The sequence below is a fragment of the Rhinichthys klamathensis genome, unplaced genomic scaffold, assembly GCF_029890125.1.
Source record: "Rhinichthys klamathensis goyatoka isolate OS25496 unplaced genomic scaffold, OSU_Roscu_1.1 h1tg000111l_1, whole genome shotgun sequence".
NCBI classification, from domain to species: domain Eukaryota; kingdom Metazoa; phylum Chordata; class Actinopteri; order Cypriniformes; family Leuciscidae; genus Rhinichthys; species Rhinichthys klamathensis.
Window position 1 is genome coordinate 11,686,155 of NW_026606649.1, and position 19,419 is coordinate 11,705,573.

Here is a 19,419-nt window from a genome sequence, read left to right on the forward strand (position 1 = left end):
ATCAAAGCTCCTCCTGGGAGACTCGTATTACACTATTACAGTCAGAACAAAAAATAATAATAGTCGATTTCACGATAATAAATTTAATAATTTATTTTGTGATATTCCTTTACATAAAATTATACAATAAAAATTCATACAATTGTAATCATTTTTAACAGGAAACAATATGAATAATAATTAAGACACTTCACTGTCTGTCATTTTTTAAAAATAACATAAATAATAATTCCACAATATTTTTAATGTCTGCCTTGAGAAAATAGAACCATAAATGTATCTTGTCCCAAGGATAACACATTTCCTAATACTATATGGTGTTTCTTATGTTCAAGTAACACAAAAAAAGTGTTACATTGTTTCTGAATCAATTCAGGCAGCAGGTCCAGCCTGCACTCATTGTTCAAATTGTTCAACAAAATTTTAATCTCAGGCTGGTTCATCTTCTATTGTACCGGACTGGAGCTCTGTGTCCGATTGGTTTGTGTGATGTAACTTGCTGGATTTGCGGAACAACTTAATGAGGTCTTGAAAGCGCTCAAAAACCTAAAGAGAAAAAAGAAAAATGGGTTGATTTCCTAGATGTGATTTATAATCGTTGACCTGACTACAGCATACACTGGATTAGATGGATTACCGCACACTGCCAATGAAAATAAAGAACATATTTTGCCCCAAAATAAAATAAGAAATATTGGCATTAATAAAATGAAGTGAAATATGAATCAGACATGATCTTTGTGTGAAAAAGCATCTAAAAGTGAAAGAAAGAGCTCAAACCTCGTTGGCTGTTTTGTTGCCAAGTTGGGCTGCGATGGCATTAAACGTGGCTGGCTTGGCTCCTCTCCGCTGACAGGTGGTCAGTATTACATGGTCTGCCTCCCTTATCATCACACAAACAAAACACAGATACATTTATTTTATAACATGAATATACATCTAAATCTGTGTTAAAACTTCACACTTTTGTAGAGGTACACAGCTAAGTCAGCTACCTATAAAAAATAAACAGGGTTGAACAAGAATCAGAAATTAAGCATTAGCTTCCGTGCAAATAATTATTGTGGATTTGAATAGAATAGGCCACAATCCATAGGATGCTGAATTTAATAGACAGAGAGAGGAATTGCTGATCTGTAATTCAAAGAAACACTTGCACAAATTATGATTGTCCACCACAAGTGATAAAAATAATACATCTAGACTCATTTTGACAATTTACTCCATGAGACACTACTGTTCAAAGTTTGGCATCAGTACAATTTTTTTTTAATGTTTTTGAAAGTCTCTTATGCTCACCAAGGCTGCATTTATTTGATTAAAAATACTGTAAAATACAGTAATATTGTGAAATATTATTACGATTAAAAATAACATTTATATGTAAATGTATTTTAAAATGTTATTTATTCCTGTGATGGCAAAGCTGAATTTGAAGAAACTGAATTTGTCTGAAACTATATGATTCAATATTATTTTTTTGTGTGGATTCTTTGAATAGAACGTTCGAAATAATAGCATTTATTTGAAATAAAAATCTTTTGAAACATTATAAATGTTATAATATAAATACAATATAAATATCAAAATACATTGATTTATACACATTTCTATTAGTAGCAACACTGATTTTTAAAATAATCTAATGGATCCAAAACTGAGACCATATGTGATGAAAATACAGCACATGAATTTATCTATATTCTTAATCTCAAATCTAAATTTTAATTATACATCCTGTATGCTGCCTCTGTTTAAATTAAGGTCTTGAAGGGGCTTCCCAATTCAGTTCTGAATGGCACACAACCCTGATAACAGCAAAATGAAATGATCTACGATCAAAAAAAAGAAAGAAAAGAAAGTATTGTGTAATATCAGACATGAATGTTGCACAACAATTCTAACCTCGTCCAGAGGACTACTTTTTTCCCATTTGGTGTGCGGGAGATATTTTTGGCACAGACTGAGTTTCCTGTAGCATTAGATAAAGACTGTTGACTGTCCACTGAAGAAGCTTCAGCTGCCTTCTTTTCCAACTCTGCACTGTTTTTCTTGGCCTTGTTCTTTTTTATTTCTGCCTTCTGAGAGAGATGAGGATTATATATTGTGTTAGATAAAAAAAAAAAAAAACAGACATTACGGAGAATATAATTTGAGGCTTGAGATCTCTATAGACATTGAATATATAGGAAAAGTGACCTATAAGAGGAGATGGTCTTCTCATGTGGTACCTGAGCATGTTTGTCTCTTTTTCTTCTATGTTTAATGGCTGTTTTGACTGGCTCCACTTTTTTATCTGGTACGACAATTCTGATTGGCTGATAGGACTGGCTTTCTTCCAAGCCTTGATTCGTTTCCACATTGGACACATTGTCTGCATGATCCTCATCTTGCACTTGGGGGTATAGCTGTTTAAAAAATTCCCAGAATTCCTCTAGCAAGTCAGTGTGATCACGGAACAGCAATGTTATTTGAGTTTTTATCTGAAAATAAAAAGAAAGTGAAGACATGCTAAAATGCCACAAGAAGGTAGGACTGTTTGTCTGCTTGAGCCCTTTTTGGTACCTCTTTGAAGTCAGCAAGATCCTGTGATGGACCCCTTTGTAAAATATGCACCACCTTTCTGTAGAGAGCAGACTGCTCTCCAAAAGTACACTCCAGCTGGCGTAGAAACCGTCTGCTGCGCTCAAACGCCTGCTGTTCTGCCAGCTAAAGTGACACATTAAGAACAGCATCACATTTGTACCATGAAACTTTATGATCGTGTGCTATATTTAGCCATGCATATGAAAGTATTGTTGATTCTCCTCTACCATGCCACACTCTCTGGCTTGATCTGGATGCAGGAAAGCAGCAAAATCTTGAAGCAGTTCAGGCCAGTCGCTCAGCACAGGCTTGAGTCTCGTCAGCAGCTCGAGTGATGTGCGACTTTCTGGATCTTTCTCAAACTCAGACAGAACACACAGGAACTCGTCCACCTTCCCTGGCACCATCTGCAGCACCTCATACACCTGGAGACAGACAGACAGTTCTGGGACATTTTAGACTCAATATGTAAAATCGGACAGGCAGAAATACTGTGCAATTATTATTTGTGCACATATAAATATTATACGTGCATATCCAAATATTTCTTGCCTTCTCCAGGTAAGCTTGGGCAAAGGCAACATCTTTAGCGTCTCTGTAGGGATCGTCATCAGGTGCACCATTGTGAAGGACAAAAGGGGTCTCCTCAGCCATCTCCTCAGTGTGGGTACGATGGGCACCTGAGTGTGCCACATTTATTCAATTTAGATTAACAGGGACATTTGCACATATATTAGCATTTCTGTAAATGTGCCCGTTTACTATTACAGCTATTTTTTCCAGCTACAGAATGTGCTGAATTCATTTACATCTCGTTTTTGGTGCACTCCTATTTAATGACGGCACTGACCTGAAGGTTGATGGTTTAATTTAACATCATCTGGTATTCCTTCATTTTCAGATCTTGTCTTTGTGGCCATGTGTGAGAATTTCTTCACGGTTTCCTGGTGTTTAGAATGATAAGGTTAACTAAAATGAAAAAGTCTCATAAATACAAACTGCATAAATGGGAACTCCAGCTTTTACTGGATGAATCTCAAGAGAACACATCATGTTCATATTTTACCTCAAAAGAAAAAATAACACATTCTATTTTGCATAAAGAAAATGATGCCTATTTTTAGAATTTTTTAAGTTTTTGCAATGTAAAGGTCCTTGCACAGTCCGAAATTTTTGTATGCGTTTTTTTTTCGTATTCGACATTCGGTGGCTCTGAATTGTCAAAACACCTCTCAAAATGCTTGCTACGGATGTGAAAAACGCAGAAAATCGAGCCAAATCTGATTTTTTTTATGACGGACAAAGTTTCGGAGGCAGTGTGTAAATGTGATTGACACAACGTGAAGTCGTATTTATTTGTTAACGTGCGAAAATTACGCCCGTGAATTTCGGACTCGGTGTGCAAGGACCTTAACATGCATATTTATGACAATTTAAAACAATATTATATTACCATAATATAATTTATATTTAAAGTAAATAGTAAAACATAGTAACAGAAAATAATCACAATAAAAAAATTTTGGGGAGTGAAATATGACCAGGAAACATTATTGACAGGTTCTTAACACAGAGAGAGAGAGCGCATTGTAAGGTTTACAAAATTAGTATTCAGTATTAGTATTCAGTTCCTTAATGTCAGGAAAAACATAAAAATGATCTCACCTGAAGTTCTGAAACAAATGGAATGTCTGAAACATTGTCAGCTCCACCTGTTTCCTCCTCCCCAGTCTGCCTACTGGTACCATGTCTTTCTTTTGCTTTCTGCTCCTCTAGTTTCTCTCCCCTGCCCAAAACCATCACCATGTCGACATCTTCCCCATCGATGCTGGGCGTCGGGCTCCCAGAGGATTCAGAAAGTGTGAGAAACAGCTCTCTGGAGTCCTTCTCACCGTACTCTTCTACCTCATTCTCAACTCCATCCTCAATATTCAGCTCTTCTTCTGCTAATGCAGTTTCTTGTAAGCACTCTTGAATGGAGAACATCTGTGATGGTCCTCCTTGTGGCCCATCAGCGCTGTGGAAATTATCTGGAGTTCTCTTTTGCGTACTGTGTTTTATCTCTGTGCTATTCAGAGCTGATGAGTGTTTTAAGGTTTGATGGCCAAAGCTACTGCTTGCAAACACATAGCCTGGAGGGAGGAGAAGAAACCGATTAAGAGGTTTTTGATATACTTGAGCTAGACCACCAGAGTCCCTCGGTATAAGTTTAAGCAGTGTGCCACAGCGCTGACTTATATGATCTTTAGACAATGGGGCGTTCGTCTTTATGATTGGGGTGGGACATATTAAGGTGTTGGGAACTGGAGGCGATTGAAGAGTAATGATGAGGTTTGACCCTCTAGGAGTGGCTGGTTCAATGTTAGAGGTGATTATTTGTGCAGTTTGGTTCACAGTTATATGCCCTGAAGGACAGGAATTCAGCTCTGGTGTCATAGCAGCAGGTAAAGTGATGATTACGCCTCCCTGGGTTGCACCAACTTGAGCTCTCTTTGGAGAACCAGAGACACCCATTGGAGTTTCTACAGCATTTTTCACAGGAACAGCCCTCAGTTCAGGTGCGACTGGAGCAGTCAGTAAAGAGACAACTGCACCACCTTGGTTTCGTCCCACTGGAGACACGTTTGACAGGCTAGATAGTATGATCGCTCTCTCTACAGGCCCCTTCATAGTTTTATTTCCAGACGAGCATAGATTCGGTTTTGGCCTCAAATCCGGTGCAAGATGAGGAGGGTGGGAAAGCGACGGACTTGAAACCGTAACAGCTTTTGGTAAAAGTGTTGGAAACTGGTTGAGAACCACCTCTAGCTCCTCAGCTAACAGGGGAGGTTTTAAAGGCTTGATGGATTTAGCAGTCTTGTTTTTCTTCTTTTTGCATGAACCCTGCAGTGAAGGTACAAGTGTCTTAGCAAGGTCTTCAGGAAGGCTGGGAGGGTAACACATGCCTGAAGTAAAACTACAGTCTGGTCCTAGACCTGGAGATTCGGTAGTCTGGGGGTTTCCAGATGGTTGGTTAAACGTTCTTACATGCTCATAAATGCACTTAAGGTTTTTCTACAGGAGAGAAAGGTTACAGATTTCATATAAATCAGATTTTTCACCACTTGGTAGAAACAGAAAATGAAGAACAGAAGGATTTACAAAAACAGAGCAAGATTATAGGCAGTTATACCGAGAGCCAATCAGGCATGAGGCTCTTTTCTCTTTCCACTGGGGGGCGCTGTTCACAAGGACTCACCCTCTTACAGGCCAAGGGCATAGAGGGGCATTTCCCCGCCAAAAAGTATGTCTGAAAAACATGCAAACCCCCCCCCCCCCCAAAAGGTTCACACAGAGGTCACAGATTCACGCTTGGAGATACTTCTGTTTTCAATTCTAACTTGAAATGTGGTGAAATGTGTAGTTTTGCAATAAATATGCATATAGCAAATCTGTTGTGTATAAATGCACAGTATGTGTGTAGTCACAGTCTGGCCAATAAATTCAAGTACTGAAAAAAGTGGGCCTACATATTTCTTCCCTCTAATCTATAAGGATCACTTTATCATAACTTTCAATAATATTAACCCACATTATTACATTATATAAGCATCATCATTTGAACCACAGCATAGCATAAAACAGACTCTGAAGAATGCTGAAGCACGCCGTCACAATGTCATGATAATTGTTCCTATATTCTGTGTTCATTCACTCACCTTGATGACATTGGGAAAGGGCTTATGACATGCATCACGGATGTGTGATTTCAAACTGACAACGGTTCTAGCAGCAAGCAGATAGCGACAAGTCATCTGCAGTGGGTGTAGGGTAGTTCTTAAGTGCTTATGACCTAGAACAACAAGACTGATGACAGAGTAAAGCAGTGTTGTTTGAGTACCTTTTTAAAGAATGAATAATGATTCAGGTTGATGCGTGAGTGTAGTACCAATCTTCTGCTGAAGTAAACTGTCCTTTGAATCTAGAAGGGCATAGCTGGATTGAAGGAAGCAGCTCTGGGTAGAGAAACACTGGCCGAGTCGCCATCAACCAGGCCAAAGGAGCAGGAAACTGACATCCTACACAATTAAACAAGCAAACAAACAGCAAAAAGATTAACGCTATAAAGTTTCCAGTTACAATTGGCAAAAAAAGTGTGCAACAGTGTTTTTGTTTCTCAATTACTACTACAATCAGATGGTGAGTGAAAGTAAGACTTCTTTAGCTTTAGTATAACTTACACTGACTAAAACTATTTGGCTTTCAGACGATGAAGGGAATACGTGAGAGTATACAAAGGCAGCCACATTTAGATAAATTACCAGGGAAACATGGCCTCGGGACTGTAGGGTCACCCTTGGGTGATTGATCGAGTTCCTCCAGCAGAGAAATAGCACCCTGCAGGTTGCAGGATTTGAAGATGCTGGTGAAGCCGTGCTCTGCTGGACCGCATGTCTGCTCTCCACGCTGGGCAAACATCTGCAGCTCCAACTGAGAGAGTACAATAGAAAAGAGAGAAAACGATAAATTATATTAACATGTATCTGTGTACATCATGGGGTGTTTCTGAAATATGTATGTATGTCTCACTAGGAACTGTCTGCTTGTTGAAGCTTCTGTCTCCAGACCCTTGACTGAGCTGCTCAACATGTTCAACTGCGTGAGGAGCTGCACATGCTGCAGGACAAACAAAAAAAAAGCCAGTGAAAAACCCATGAATAAAAAATTCCCAAACGTCTCCTTAAAGACATACAGAATCTGATTATTAAAAGTCAAAGGAGAAACTCTTAATACTTTGTTAGTTTGAACTTCTTTAAATTGACCAAATCTTAGTAGACCTGCTGGATCTGCTGCTGTAGCTGTAGTTTCTGAGCTGTGTTCAGGGTCATGGATGTTATGGGGATGGAAGGGTGTCGAGGGCAGACTGGAGGTCCAGAAACTCCTTTACTCTTCAGCAGAGCCTTCCGTTTCCTCACAGCCGCCAGCTGCTCCCGTACTGTACGATAGCGCTGCTTCAGGACATCTGCTAACGGGTCCTCATACCTACACACAGCAAACATTTCACCTCAAAGTGCAATTGTATATCAGTTGTGTCATCTAAATATATGATGTGGTGGTTGTGAAACTGAGGATGGACATACTGAATATTCTCCAGAATGCCAGGCGGCTCGTGCAAGGGACTCTCCTCTTCCTCTTTTTCCTCTTCTTCTTCATGTCCATCTTCTTCCTGACCCCCTACGTCATCTTGAAACTACAGTTAATGGAGGAGTTAAGCAGAGAAAAAGAAAAACAGATGCATGCTATAAGTAGGGATTGGTCTTGACAGTTCCACAACTACCTAACTGATTATCAAGGATTTTGAACTACTTTTGTAGTTCATCGTTCAGCAGGGCCTTATGAAATAAATGTTTCCCCCCGCATATTTTTATTATTTCCCATTTTACGTGTTTTTCATTAAAATTTTCTGGATTCCGTTTTAATAATCATAAAGGATATCTAATGATTTGAATTTAAACAATGTTTAACAATATATTAAAATTCTAACAATAATAGTGCCCTAAGAATTGTTTTATTTTTTCCCAGAAATTCTGTGTTGTATGTTTTAATTCTTATGGATTCTGTGTTTATGATTTATTACAAATGTATTATCAAAAATGGTGGCAATCAAACAAATAGCATAAAACTTACTAAATGCAACTAAATGCATAACAATTTATTTATTTACATTTGAATATTTACACACAGAGACAGGCAGACTTTATTTTTAAAAAAGCATGCTTTTTACTAGTCCATATAGCGATTTGATCAAGTCTTTAGCCCTACTTTTGATTTATTAATCTAAATTTCGACGCATTCTGTGACACTCCATAATATATACAGGTAAAATCAATTTTTAAGACTGGATTCTGCGATTCCGTCCATGTTTTCCGTATCGTGGAAATCATTGGGCCCTTTCGATCAGGCAATTGATGACTAGTCAATTTTGAAAACTTGTATTCTTGAACATCCTTAGTTATAGGATTATAAGATATGAATTAAAATCCTTACTGTTTCAAATAGCTCCTCCATCAAGTCATTCACTTCCTTTTCTGAGTAACAAAGGAAAGATGGTGATAAATATCAAACTAGCACAAATGATTTGCCAATAATTTCTCTCAAATTAACTCACTGGTGATGCGCACTGCTTTGTCATTCCTATAGTCCTCCACATCAGGCTCATCAATTTCAGCCAGAAAATTGTACTCAGGGTCATCTTCATCATCACCCTCCTCTGGCAAGAGAATAAAAGCGTTTTTGAGAAACACATCTAAGGAAGCATGTGCATGTTCACTATTTCGGCCCATCCGTACCTTCATTCTCCATATCTGAAGTCATGAGACCCTGCAACCAATGGGTCCATTCTCTGTCCTCAGGGGCGGAGCCAAACTCATACATGTCTGGAGTGATGTCAGGAGCACGAAGCTCCGCCTCCAGCAGGCCCATAGGGACGTCTCTCAGTGGTCGTTTGGATCGCGTTCGAAATGAAATCAGGCTCTCCTCTCCATTAGCGCTAGTGAGACTCTAATACCAAATAGAGAATCCATTTTAAGGTATATTAAAAATAATATTTAAAATAAAATTTGTTCTTTTGAACTTTCTATTCATCAAAGATTCATGGAAAAAAGTATTATGGATGTATCAGTTTCCACAAAAAAATCTAAGCAGCACAACTGTTTTCGTTATTGATAATGAGAAGAAATGTTTTTTTTTAGCAGCAAATCAGCATATTACAATGAGTTCTGAAGGGTCATGTGACACTAAAGACTAGAGAAATGACTGCTGAAAATTCAGCTTTGCCATCACAGGAATAAATTACATTTTAAAATATATTTAAGTATAAAACAGTTATTTTAAAGGGGTCATGACTATTTGTTTTTAATGTGACGTTCACATCCGGTGTAGGCAAACGTCAACCGTTAAAGGAGAACTCCGGCGCAAAATGAACCTTTGGTCTAATTACACATTGTTACCTAGTCAACCGTTATCTGAGATTTGTTTTCATGATTATCGAATGTAAATAGTTTTATCTCTACAAACAGTTTAGCCTATAAAGCTAGTATAACGCTAGTATATTGGGCATAGTGTAATGACAAATAAAAATCGCTTGTTAATACCACTAACAAGGCTCAAAATAGCCCCACACTAGCACGGTAGCATAATGAGGGTCCCTACCTTCAAACCGAAGCATTGAGAACTTTGTCAGTGTCCAGACAGTTTAATAAGAAGATATTTTAAACATACAGTCAACTTCGCGTATACAGGCAGAAGCCATCTTTGAAATACAGTCTTTACCAGTCGATCTACGAATGCCGATCCAAGCCTGCTGTTCGCGCTCACCTTATCACAACTTATAGCTCGTTCACATTCTCACCAGCGCACTTGGATCGGCGTTCGTAGATCGACTGGTAAAGGCTGTATTTCAAAGATGGCTTCTGCCTGTATACGCGAAGTTGACTGTATGTTTAAAATATCTTCTTATTAAACTGTCTGTACACTTACAAAGTTCTCAATGCTTCGGTTTGAAGGTAGGGACCCTCATTATGCTACCATGTTAGTGTGGGTCTATTTTCAGCCTTGTTAGTGGTATTAACAAGCGATTTTTATTTGTCATTACACTATGCCCAATATACTAGCGTTATACTAGCTTTATAGGCTAAACTGTTTTTAGAGATAAAACTATTTACATTCGATAATCATGAAAACAAATCTCAGATAACGGTTGACTAGGTAACAATGTGTAATTAGACCAAAGGTTCATTTTGCGCCGGAGTTCTCCTTTAAGTGACTGAACGCTAGTGGGAGGGGCCTATGCTGCCATAATGTATAATTATACGTCGATGTCTTGCTCTGGAGGCAGGCATATGATATGCAAATGTATTTGCCCATGTGACGTCACAGATCTCGCAACATCAAACTGGGCCATTTTTCGAGCTTGATTAAATAAATGCTTTGTTTATAATAAGGAGATAATTTTAAGCTATGAAACTTGCAGGATGTTTTAATGGTACTAAGACCTCTTATACACTCACCTAAAGGATTATTAGGAACACCTGTTCAAATTCTCATTAATGCAATTATCTAATCAACCAATCACATGGCAGTTGCTTCAATGCATTTAGGGGTGTGGTCCTGGTCAAGACAATCTCCTGAACTCCAAACTGAATGTCAGAATGGGAAAGAAAGGTGATTTAAGCAATTTTGAGCATGGCATGGTTGTTGGTGCCAGACGGGCCGGTCTGAGTATTTCACAATCTGCTCAGTTACTGGGATTTTCACGCACAACCATTTCTAGGGTTTACAAAGAATGGTGTGAAAAGGGAAAAACATCCAGTATGCGGCAGTCCTGTGGGCGAAAATGCCTTGTTGATGCTAGAGGTCAGAGGAGAATGGGCCGACTGATTCAAGCTGATAGAAGAGCAACTTTGACTGAAATAACCACTCGTTACAACCGAGGTATGCAGCAAAGCATTTGTGAAGCCACAACATGCACAACCTTGAGGTGGGTGGGCTACAACAGCAGAAGACCCCACCGGGTACCACTCACCTCCAGTACAAATAGGAAAAAGAGGCTACAATTTGCAAGAGCTCACCAAACTTGGACAGTTGAAGACTGGAAAAATGTTGCCTGGTCTGATGAGTCTCGATTTCTGTTGAGACATTCAGATGGTAGAGTCAGAATTTGGCGTAAACAGAATGAGAACATGGATCCATCATGTCTTGTTACCACTGTGCAGGCTGGTGGTGGTGGTGTAATGGTGTGGGGGATGTTTTCTTGGCACACTTTAGGCCCCTTAGTGCCAATTGGGCATCGTTTAAATGCCACGGCCTACCTGAGCATTGTTTCTGACCATGTCCATCCCTTTATGGCCACCATGTACCCATCCTCTGATGGCTACTTCCAGCAGGATAATGCACCATGTCACAAAGCTCGAATCATTTCAAATTGGTTTCTTGAACATGACAATGAGTTCACTATACTAAAATGGCCCCCACAGTCACCAGATCTCAACCCAATAGAGCATCTTTGGGATGTGGTGGAACGGGAGCTTCGTGCCCTGGATGTGCATCCCACAAATCTCCATCAACTGCAAGATGCTATCCTAACAATATGGGCCAACATTTCTAAAGAATGCTTTCAGCACCTTGTTGAATCAATGCCATGTAGAATTAAGGCAGTTCTGAAGGCGAAAGGGGGTCAAACACAGTATTAGTATGGTGTTCCTAATAATCCTTTAGGTGAGTGTATGTCAAAAGATCAAGGCAAATTTGATGTCTCATGTCATGACCCCTTTAAATTGTAATAATGTTTCACAAGATGACTGTTTTACTGTATTTTTGATCAAATAAATGCAGCCTTGGTGACCATAAGATATTTCTTTCAAAAACGTAAAAAAATCTTACCAACTCCAAACTTCTGAATGGCAGTGTATATCGTTTGTTTCATAAACTCAAACCAAAACAAAAATTTTCAGTGAATTGTTTTGCTTCAGGCACAGTATGCATGAGATAAATTATATAATAAAAATAAATGGTTTGATAATTTGTTTGCAATTACATTCATTGTGACTTAAATGTCCATGTACCTCTTGGTTCTACTGTAAATAGAAATCCGCATAGAAACTACACAAACAATAGGAGTGAAGTGAGATGTACCTGAAAAGACTCAATGCAGTCAGGGCCGATGGCCAGCTCCTCATCTACCGCATGGAGTTTCTCTAAGAAGCTGCAATCTGGTGGGGCCCTGGAGGGGGCCGGTGGGGGTGGGGGAGGTCCCATTGGGGTGACAGCTACTGTCAGGTGCCTGGATCTGCGAAGGCTCTGTAGAAATGGGTAAAAAATATGGTTTTGTGTATATAAATTTGTTTTGTTTTATGAGAGTTTTAAAATATTTTTTTTAAATTCTGATTTAAACTGTTGTATTCTGCTTCTTGCATTAAACATTTTGGCTTCTTAGTAATAATGGCTGTTTGGTTGAAATTATGGCTTCTTTAATTGAAAAAAAAAATCTGACGTCATAAAGCTATTGCAGGGCAAGAAGTTCTTAAAGTATATAGAGAAATGTATACTTTTATTCAGCAAGGACACATAAAATTGATTTCCAAAGTGAGAGTAAAGACATTTATAATGTTATAAATTATTTCAATTTGAAAAAAACGCTCTTCCATTCATCAAAGAATCCTGAAAACAAAATGTTATGGTATCTACAAAAATGTAAATTTTAAGATATGTTTGAGCAGCAAACCAGCATATTAGAATTATTTCTGAAGTAATGGCTGCCTAAAAATTCAAATATAATAAATTACATTTCACAATATACTGAAATAGAAAAGTTATTTTAAATTGCAATAATATTTTTGAGCTGATGATTTTTGTCTTCATGAGCATAAGAGACTTCTTTCAAAAACATTAAAAAATCTTTACTGACCCCAAACTTTTGGTTTGTTTTCAACAAAATGTTGAAAAATACATATTATATTACTTTTTAGCTATAGCATATAATCTTACCAGTCTGGAGCTGCTGGCTCCGTCCTCCTCATGTTCAGAATGTGATCTGTTTAGGTTCACTCGACTGCCCCGTGGAGAAGACGAATTCTCAAAGTCACTTTCCAGAAGGGTCTACCATGCACACACACACAAACACAGTCTCTACAAAAGTACTGCGACAACAAAGTAAATGACTGACAAAAATCTTTCTCTCTAACCTCCTCAGCTGTCTCATCCTCGTCCTCTTCATCAGGCCGATACTCTTCATCAGAGGAGTCTTCATCTTCTAAAGGAATATCCACAAACTGGGGTCCCTTCTGTAAGTGCAAACACCATTTAATAATATATTCTGCATATAACGGCCCGGTCCTTTTCTTGTACATGATTTCTTGTTGGTTACGTTTACCTCCGATGACTTCTTAATTGGCGAAATGTTCCAAGCAGGAATGACCTATAAAAACAACAAAAACACCTCACTGCATTTATGAATGTTTTATGTCTCAGGTCTCTGAACCTTTTTAACGGAGGACATTTCATGCTAACAAGTTAAAATATTAGGTAGCTATTAAAATATGTAACCGTAAAATAAATACTGCAAAATAAAAATAGATAACTGTAAATATGCAGCAGTGTAATGCATGCTCCTATACAATCAAAACAACTTACAACTCCTTTCTCCACAACCTCCTTCAGTTTAGAACGAGTCATCTTGGGCTCCTGTGAGACAGAGAGAGAAATGTGTGAGCTTAAAGGGGTCATATGATGCTTTTTAATGTTCAACTGTTCCTGTAGTGTGTAATGTATCTGTTTGTGCATGTATATGATCTGCAAAGTTACAAAGCTCATGGTCTCCCATGAATGGATTTATTTTATCTAACAGAGAACACTGATCCACAACTGCCTAAAAAACGGCTCGATCGAAGTCCAGATATTACTTCCTTAAACGTACACATCACAATGTAAAATATCAGCATAATGCCCACCCAAAGGCATACGCAAAGAAAGAAGGCGAGGTTTCAGCGAATTGAAGTGTTGTTGTCATGCCATGGAGACGCTGTGAGTTTGGATGCGAAAGCAAAATCCTTTTTTGCTTTCAGAGGTTAAGATTTATTTATAAAGCTGTTCCTGAGCAGTACAACCAAACGGTTTGTTTGTGCACAGTGCATTTTACAGAGAACAGCTTCCTGAACCTGGGAGATAAACAGACTACTTACCACTGTGAAACGTTCTGCTGAAGTCATGCTTGCAAGATTGGTTTTAATCGGCTTAATCGTCCGCATTTTCAGAATCAGACTCGGGCTCGAACTGATATGGTAAAACCGGTGACATTATTAATAACTCTGTGTTTATAAATGAAGCCTTAGAAGTTGAAGCTCGATATTATGGTAAGGAGCGTTACATTTCCGACACTTGCTTGGTGTTTGGCCAATTACAACGCACAGGGTCAGCTGGCCAATCAGAGCACTCCGAGCTTATAGGAAGGAGGGGTTTTGTAGAAATCAGCATGTTTCAGACAGACCGGGAATAGAGGAGCTACAATAATGTAAAGTATGTGAAAAATAACGTGTTAACCTATTCTATTAAACCCAATAATCAAAATAATAATTAAAAACTGCCAACCACTTTCTAGCAGAGCAGTTGATTAAAAAAAACATCTATACTCACAAACACAGGAATGGGTTCAGTTTCACTGATAGCTGCTTTCATCATGGCCACAACATGCTCATTGGTAATCACTTCCTGCAAATGGACAGTAAATATGTTGAGCTACATGCTGAAAACAAAGTCAAAGAGATGATTATGCAAGGCTACATATGCTAGAGGGAATTTCGCTAACTAGTGTCTCGAAGAAACACTCCACACTCACATGAATGATGCTACGAACGTTCGCAGAGGTCAAGTTATGTTGTCGAGATTTGTTTTCCAGTTCTCTGTCCAGCTCTTGGTCAATCTCGACCTCCGGCTGGATTTCATCCTCGACTTCCTTCTGCTGAGTTTCTACTTCACCGACTGTGTCTCTTTTCCTTCTCAAACCTTTCTTTCGGCCCAGCGCACGGGTTCCACACTGTTCCTTATCTGAAAAAGAGCAAAACAGTTGATTTTTCAACAGCATGGTCGATTGATATTGTTTTATCTATTGCAGGGTTTCCTAAACAGGGATTCGTAAGTTGATGAAAGGCTAATAATTAATTAAATAAAATAAACAAATGGGGCTGCCTAATTAAATGAAATGAACTAAAAATCCTGATCCACCTCAGTGTGATTATCGAAATTCACCTTTGAATCCGCTGAATTTTACACGCTTTTAGAAACGCAACCTGTGTCAGTTATGCATGATTTCTTTTCACATATGCATAATTTTCATTTTTGTGGACAGAAGTTTACAGCCTTTCACCAATATTCTGCCAAAATAAAAGCTTGAAGCTTTGGAATATTAAAAGCCCAAGGGTTAGAACATTTGAAAGTGAAGAATTTAAAACATAAATAAATATTAATATTTTAACTTATGCAGTCAAATAAAATTATTATTATAATTATCATCAAATATCCATATTTTATTTTTGACTACAAGTGTAATTTACACAAATGTAATTTTTTTTATAATTAGAGTAAAATGTATTATAATATATATAATAAAATTAACAATAACAATAATGATTATTATTATTATGCCTATTATTATGTTAATTTTTTAGGGTCCCTATAACACCACTGTGACCATTAACCAACATCAGAGAATAGTAAACATGCAAATGTGCTGTTAAAGTATTGAAATATTAACTTGCCATTCAGTGGCAGGGTGATTCCACCAAAATGTAAACTGAACGGCATCGTAAGTCGTTCCTGCCTGCTGCTATTAGGTTCTTTAATATGCAATAACTAATAACTGAGCCTGATGTCTGATTTATATTTATTCTTATATTTTTTACCCATGTTCTTAATATTATTAAAATAGGGGTTGTATGCCTTAGGTTATTTTGTTTGTGTATTTATTTTTAGAATTATCATTATAGGGTATAGCATGTTTTAGTTAATATATTATAGGGTATATAATGCTTTAGTGAAAGTTTTTGTTTTATTAATGTAATTAGGTAGATAGATTGATGTTGTCTGTGTATGAGGATTAATAAAGTATCTATCTATCTATCTATCTATCTATCTATCTATCTATCTATCTATCTATCTATCTATCTATCTATCTATCTATCTATCTATCTATCTATCTATCTATCTAATCTAAGTGGGTACATTATAGTAGTTACAAATACTAATAGTAATATATTTACATAGTAATATAAAGAACACAAAGTAATTATTTTACATCTAATGGGTTAGACAAAAAAAGTTTGTAAACCCCTATAGGTTTTAAGTTTAAAACTTTTGATTTGTGAGTCAACATTAAAACTGTAAAACCTATAGGGGTTTACAAACTTTTTTTGTCTAACCCATTAGATGTAAAATAATTACTTTGTGTTATTTATATTACTATGTAAATATATTACTATTAGTATTTGTAACTACTATAATGTACCCACTGAGATTAGATAGATAGATAGATAGATAGATAGATAGATAGATAGATAGATAGATAGATAGATAGATGTTGTCTGTGTATGAGGATTAATAAAGTATCTATCTATCTATCTATCTATCTATCTATCTATCTATCTATCTATCTATCTATCTATCTATCTATCTATCTATCTATCTATCTAATCTCAGTGGGTACATTATAGTAGTTACAAATACTAATAGTAATATATTTACATAGTAATATAAAGACCACAAAGTAATTATTTTACATCTAATGGGTTAGACAAAAAAGTTTGTAAACCCCTATAGGTTTTACAGTTTTAATTTTGACTCACAAATCAAAAGTTTTAAACTTAAAAAAAACTGACCAAAATGACCAACAAAGTCCAAAATCTCTACCGGTTGACAAATTTCTACCATTTTATCGTGTCTACTGGTATATCGCCCACTCCTACGATCAACTTAGGCTCACGATGCTTTTGGGAAATGCACCCCTGGTCAATATCTAGGAATATATTTGTGAACTCACCAAACGTCATGCTCAAGGTCTTCACAGCATCATCTTCAGGCTTCTGGGTACATGCAGCATGTTGTTCTTGACCTGACAGCATTCACATAAACGTTTCAAATTATCCAGACAGGCACACTTTCTGATACCACTATAATCATTAACAGCATCGTATTAAGTGAAGGTACTGGAATAGCACAGTATTACCATAGTAGAACTGCCACTTTCCGTAGTACTTTTCAGTTAGTGGTAGTAAATTCAAATATGAATATATGAAAACATAAGACTGTGCAAGAAAGAAATCTTTTGGGTATTTGGTAGCAATTTATGTTGATTGTATTCATCTTTCTTTTTTAGCTATTTATTCTTTTCACCATAACTGAAACGCACATCTAGGCTGTATTTGATATCCTAGTCAGCATTTGGGCACTATAGGAGCCCATATAATAGACAAAACTGATGTCCAGGTAGGTTTCTGACAAAGTTTTGGACATGTCTTACTGGCACTGTCAGATTGTGGGCTGGAGGATCTGATGGTATTGAAATGTCTGCATGATCCTGTAGTATCTGTAACATCTCTGCTCCCAGGAACTTCCCCCGGCTCTTCAACTCTCGCCACTTTACAGTGAGAAAGCCCAGTTTTCCTGTTATTTAATCTCCGTTTTCGGGTTTGATCCATCTCACAATGCCCTATTCAGACCTGTCGGGACAAAATATCATCCATAACGTTACAGAAGGATACAGAATAAAGCGTGTAAGTTACACGTATGATAACGCCCATTGTCCGAGGGAAACATATATACTTATTTACATGTGTTTATACTATACATATTGGTTTTGGCATCCAATTCCTTCGAACTCTTGCTTTAATTTATGTTTAAGCGACAGCAGCTTTCTAAACTATGTTATCTGGAACAGGAACGTTACCTCCATTATAACTGTCATATCAGCAGAACATTCCGCATGTCATATTTAATCTCGTGAGTCGCTGCAAGGTTGATGAACATTTCCAATACTTTATACACACCCGCCAACATTCGCTACATTAGAGATGCGATGACGATATGCACAACAAAAGTTCGTCAGTTCCGGTGTGTAAATAAAAGTCCCCTAGCCTAGCCCATAGACAGTGGCCTAGCCTAGCGGGTAAACTACAGCATTTGATGTTGTAGTTCATACATTACCCCGGTTTCACCCCAGACAAACACACATCACTCTAGAGCGACATATGACAACACAGACGTGAAAATAAAGAATGTTTCTAAATGTGTGAAGTGACCTTAAAAGTTAAAACTTTCAAGTCAACTGAATGGACAATTCTTGTTTTTTAATGGAATATTGCAATATTTATTATAAATGATTTTTCCGTGCACGTCATTATTCTTTAAAATCCTTAATTTTAAATAAGTCCTCATAAACATCTCTTCCTCTTTCAATGATGATCTCTTTTATCTGATGACGTGTTTACTGGCGCGAGGGTGGGATAATATGAAATCACAGTATTACTGGAAGAGGGCGTGGTTACTCCCAGAGAAATATTGGATGTCCAATAAAATTAGAGAGGTACACTTTAAAATTCTTCATAATGTTTACCCAACCAGCTCACAAATTTCCTCTTTTGTTGATTTCTCCGACCTGTGTGTATTTTGCAAGGTTGAGGAAGAAACTTTGCTTCATTTATTCTACCACTGCAATCAGGTTAAACCTCTTTGGGAGAGCTTGGGTTGTTATCTTTCTCATTTTTTCAAATGTGATTTAAACTTTTTTTGGGAGTGACTATGCTGATAATGTTGTTAATTTTTTTGTGTTGCATTGTAAATTTTTTATTCACAAAAACAAATTTCTCAAGACTTTGCCTAGATTTGATGTCTTTATTGCTGAGATTTCCCTTATTGTTAAATCTCTTAAACTCATCGATAACAGTAAGAAAAACACGTTTCCTAAGAACTATGTACGTTTTCTTTCTTACTTGTTGAGAGTCAGTTATTGTTTGTCTTGTTTTATTTTAATTTGACTTATTTTTTATTTTTGTTTTGTTTTGTTAATGTATTCAGTGCAGTGCTGTTTCTTCTTTGTAAAATCAATAAAAATAAATAAATAAATAAAAACATGAAATCACAGAAATAGACCTTATTCCCAGCAGCTCCATCTTTGATTTTTAATGAGAATAAAAGCGGGCTGCGAGGGATAGACATACATCTCTTCAGTGGGTCGTACTATTATTTAATGTTTTTTTTTTTTTTTTAAAGATTGTTCTGCTGACGAAACACTGCAAAAATATCTTTCCA

At 37.2% G+C, this 19,419-nt stretch overlaps 1 protein-coding gene across 1 annotated transcript; it reads right to left on the reverse strand.

Annotated features, from left to right (window-relative positions):
• Positions 1 to 76: 76 nt before the first annotated feature.
• Positions 77 to 18,170, reverse strand: gon4la (gon-4 like a). Its single transcript, XM_056254507.1, has 29 exons — positions 18,059 to 18,170; positions 17,633 to 17,831; positions 17,153 to 17,224; positions 14,957 to 15,165; positions 14,755 to 14,829; positions 13,756 to 13,806; positions 13,490 to 13,540; positions 13,308 to 13,406; positions 13,111 to 13,221; positions 12,259 to 12,423; positions 8,916 to 9,126; positions 8,735 to 8,836; positions 8,614 to 8,654; positions 7,707 to 7,816; positions 7,404 to 7,608; positions 7,156 to 7,242; positions 6,888 to 7,056; positions 6,515 to 6,644; positions 6,285 to 6,432; positions 5,759 to 5,875; positions 4,252 to 5,640; positions 3,437 to 3,530; positions 3,139 to 3,266; positions 2,814 to 3,011; positions 2,566 to 2,709; positions 2,232 to 2,483; positions 1,906 to 2,081; positions 781 to 883; positions 77 to 546 (listed from the first exon to the last, which is right to left on the reverse strand). The coding sequence occupies exons 2-29, from the start codon at positions 17,808 to 17,810 to the stop codon at positions 430 to 432; spliced, it is 4,932 nt and encodes a 1,643-aa protein (XP_056110482.1). The 5' UTR covers positions 17,811 to 17,831; positions 18,059 to 18,170; the 3' UTR covers positions 77 to 429.
• Between the last annotated feature and the right edge of the window lie 1,249 nt (positions 18,171 to 19,419).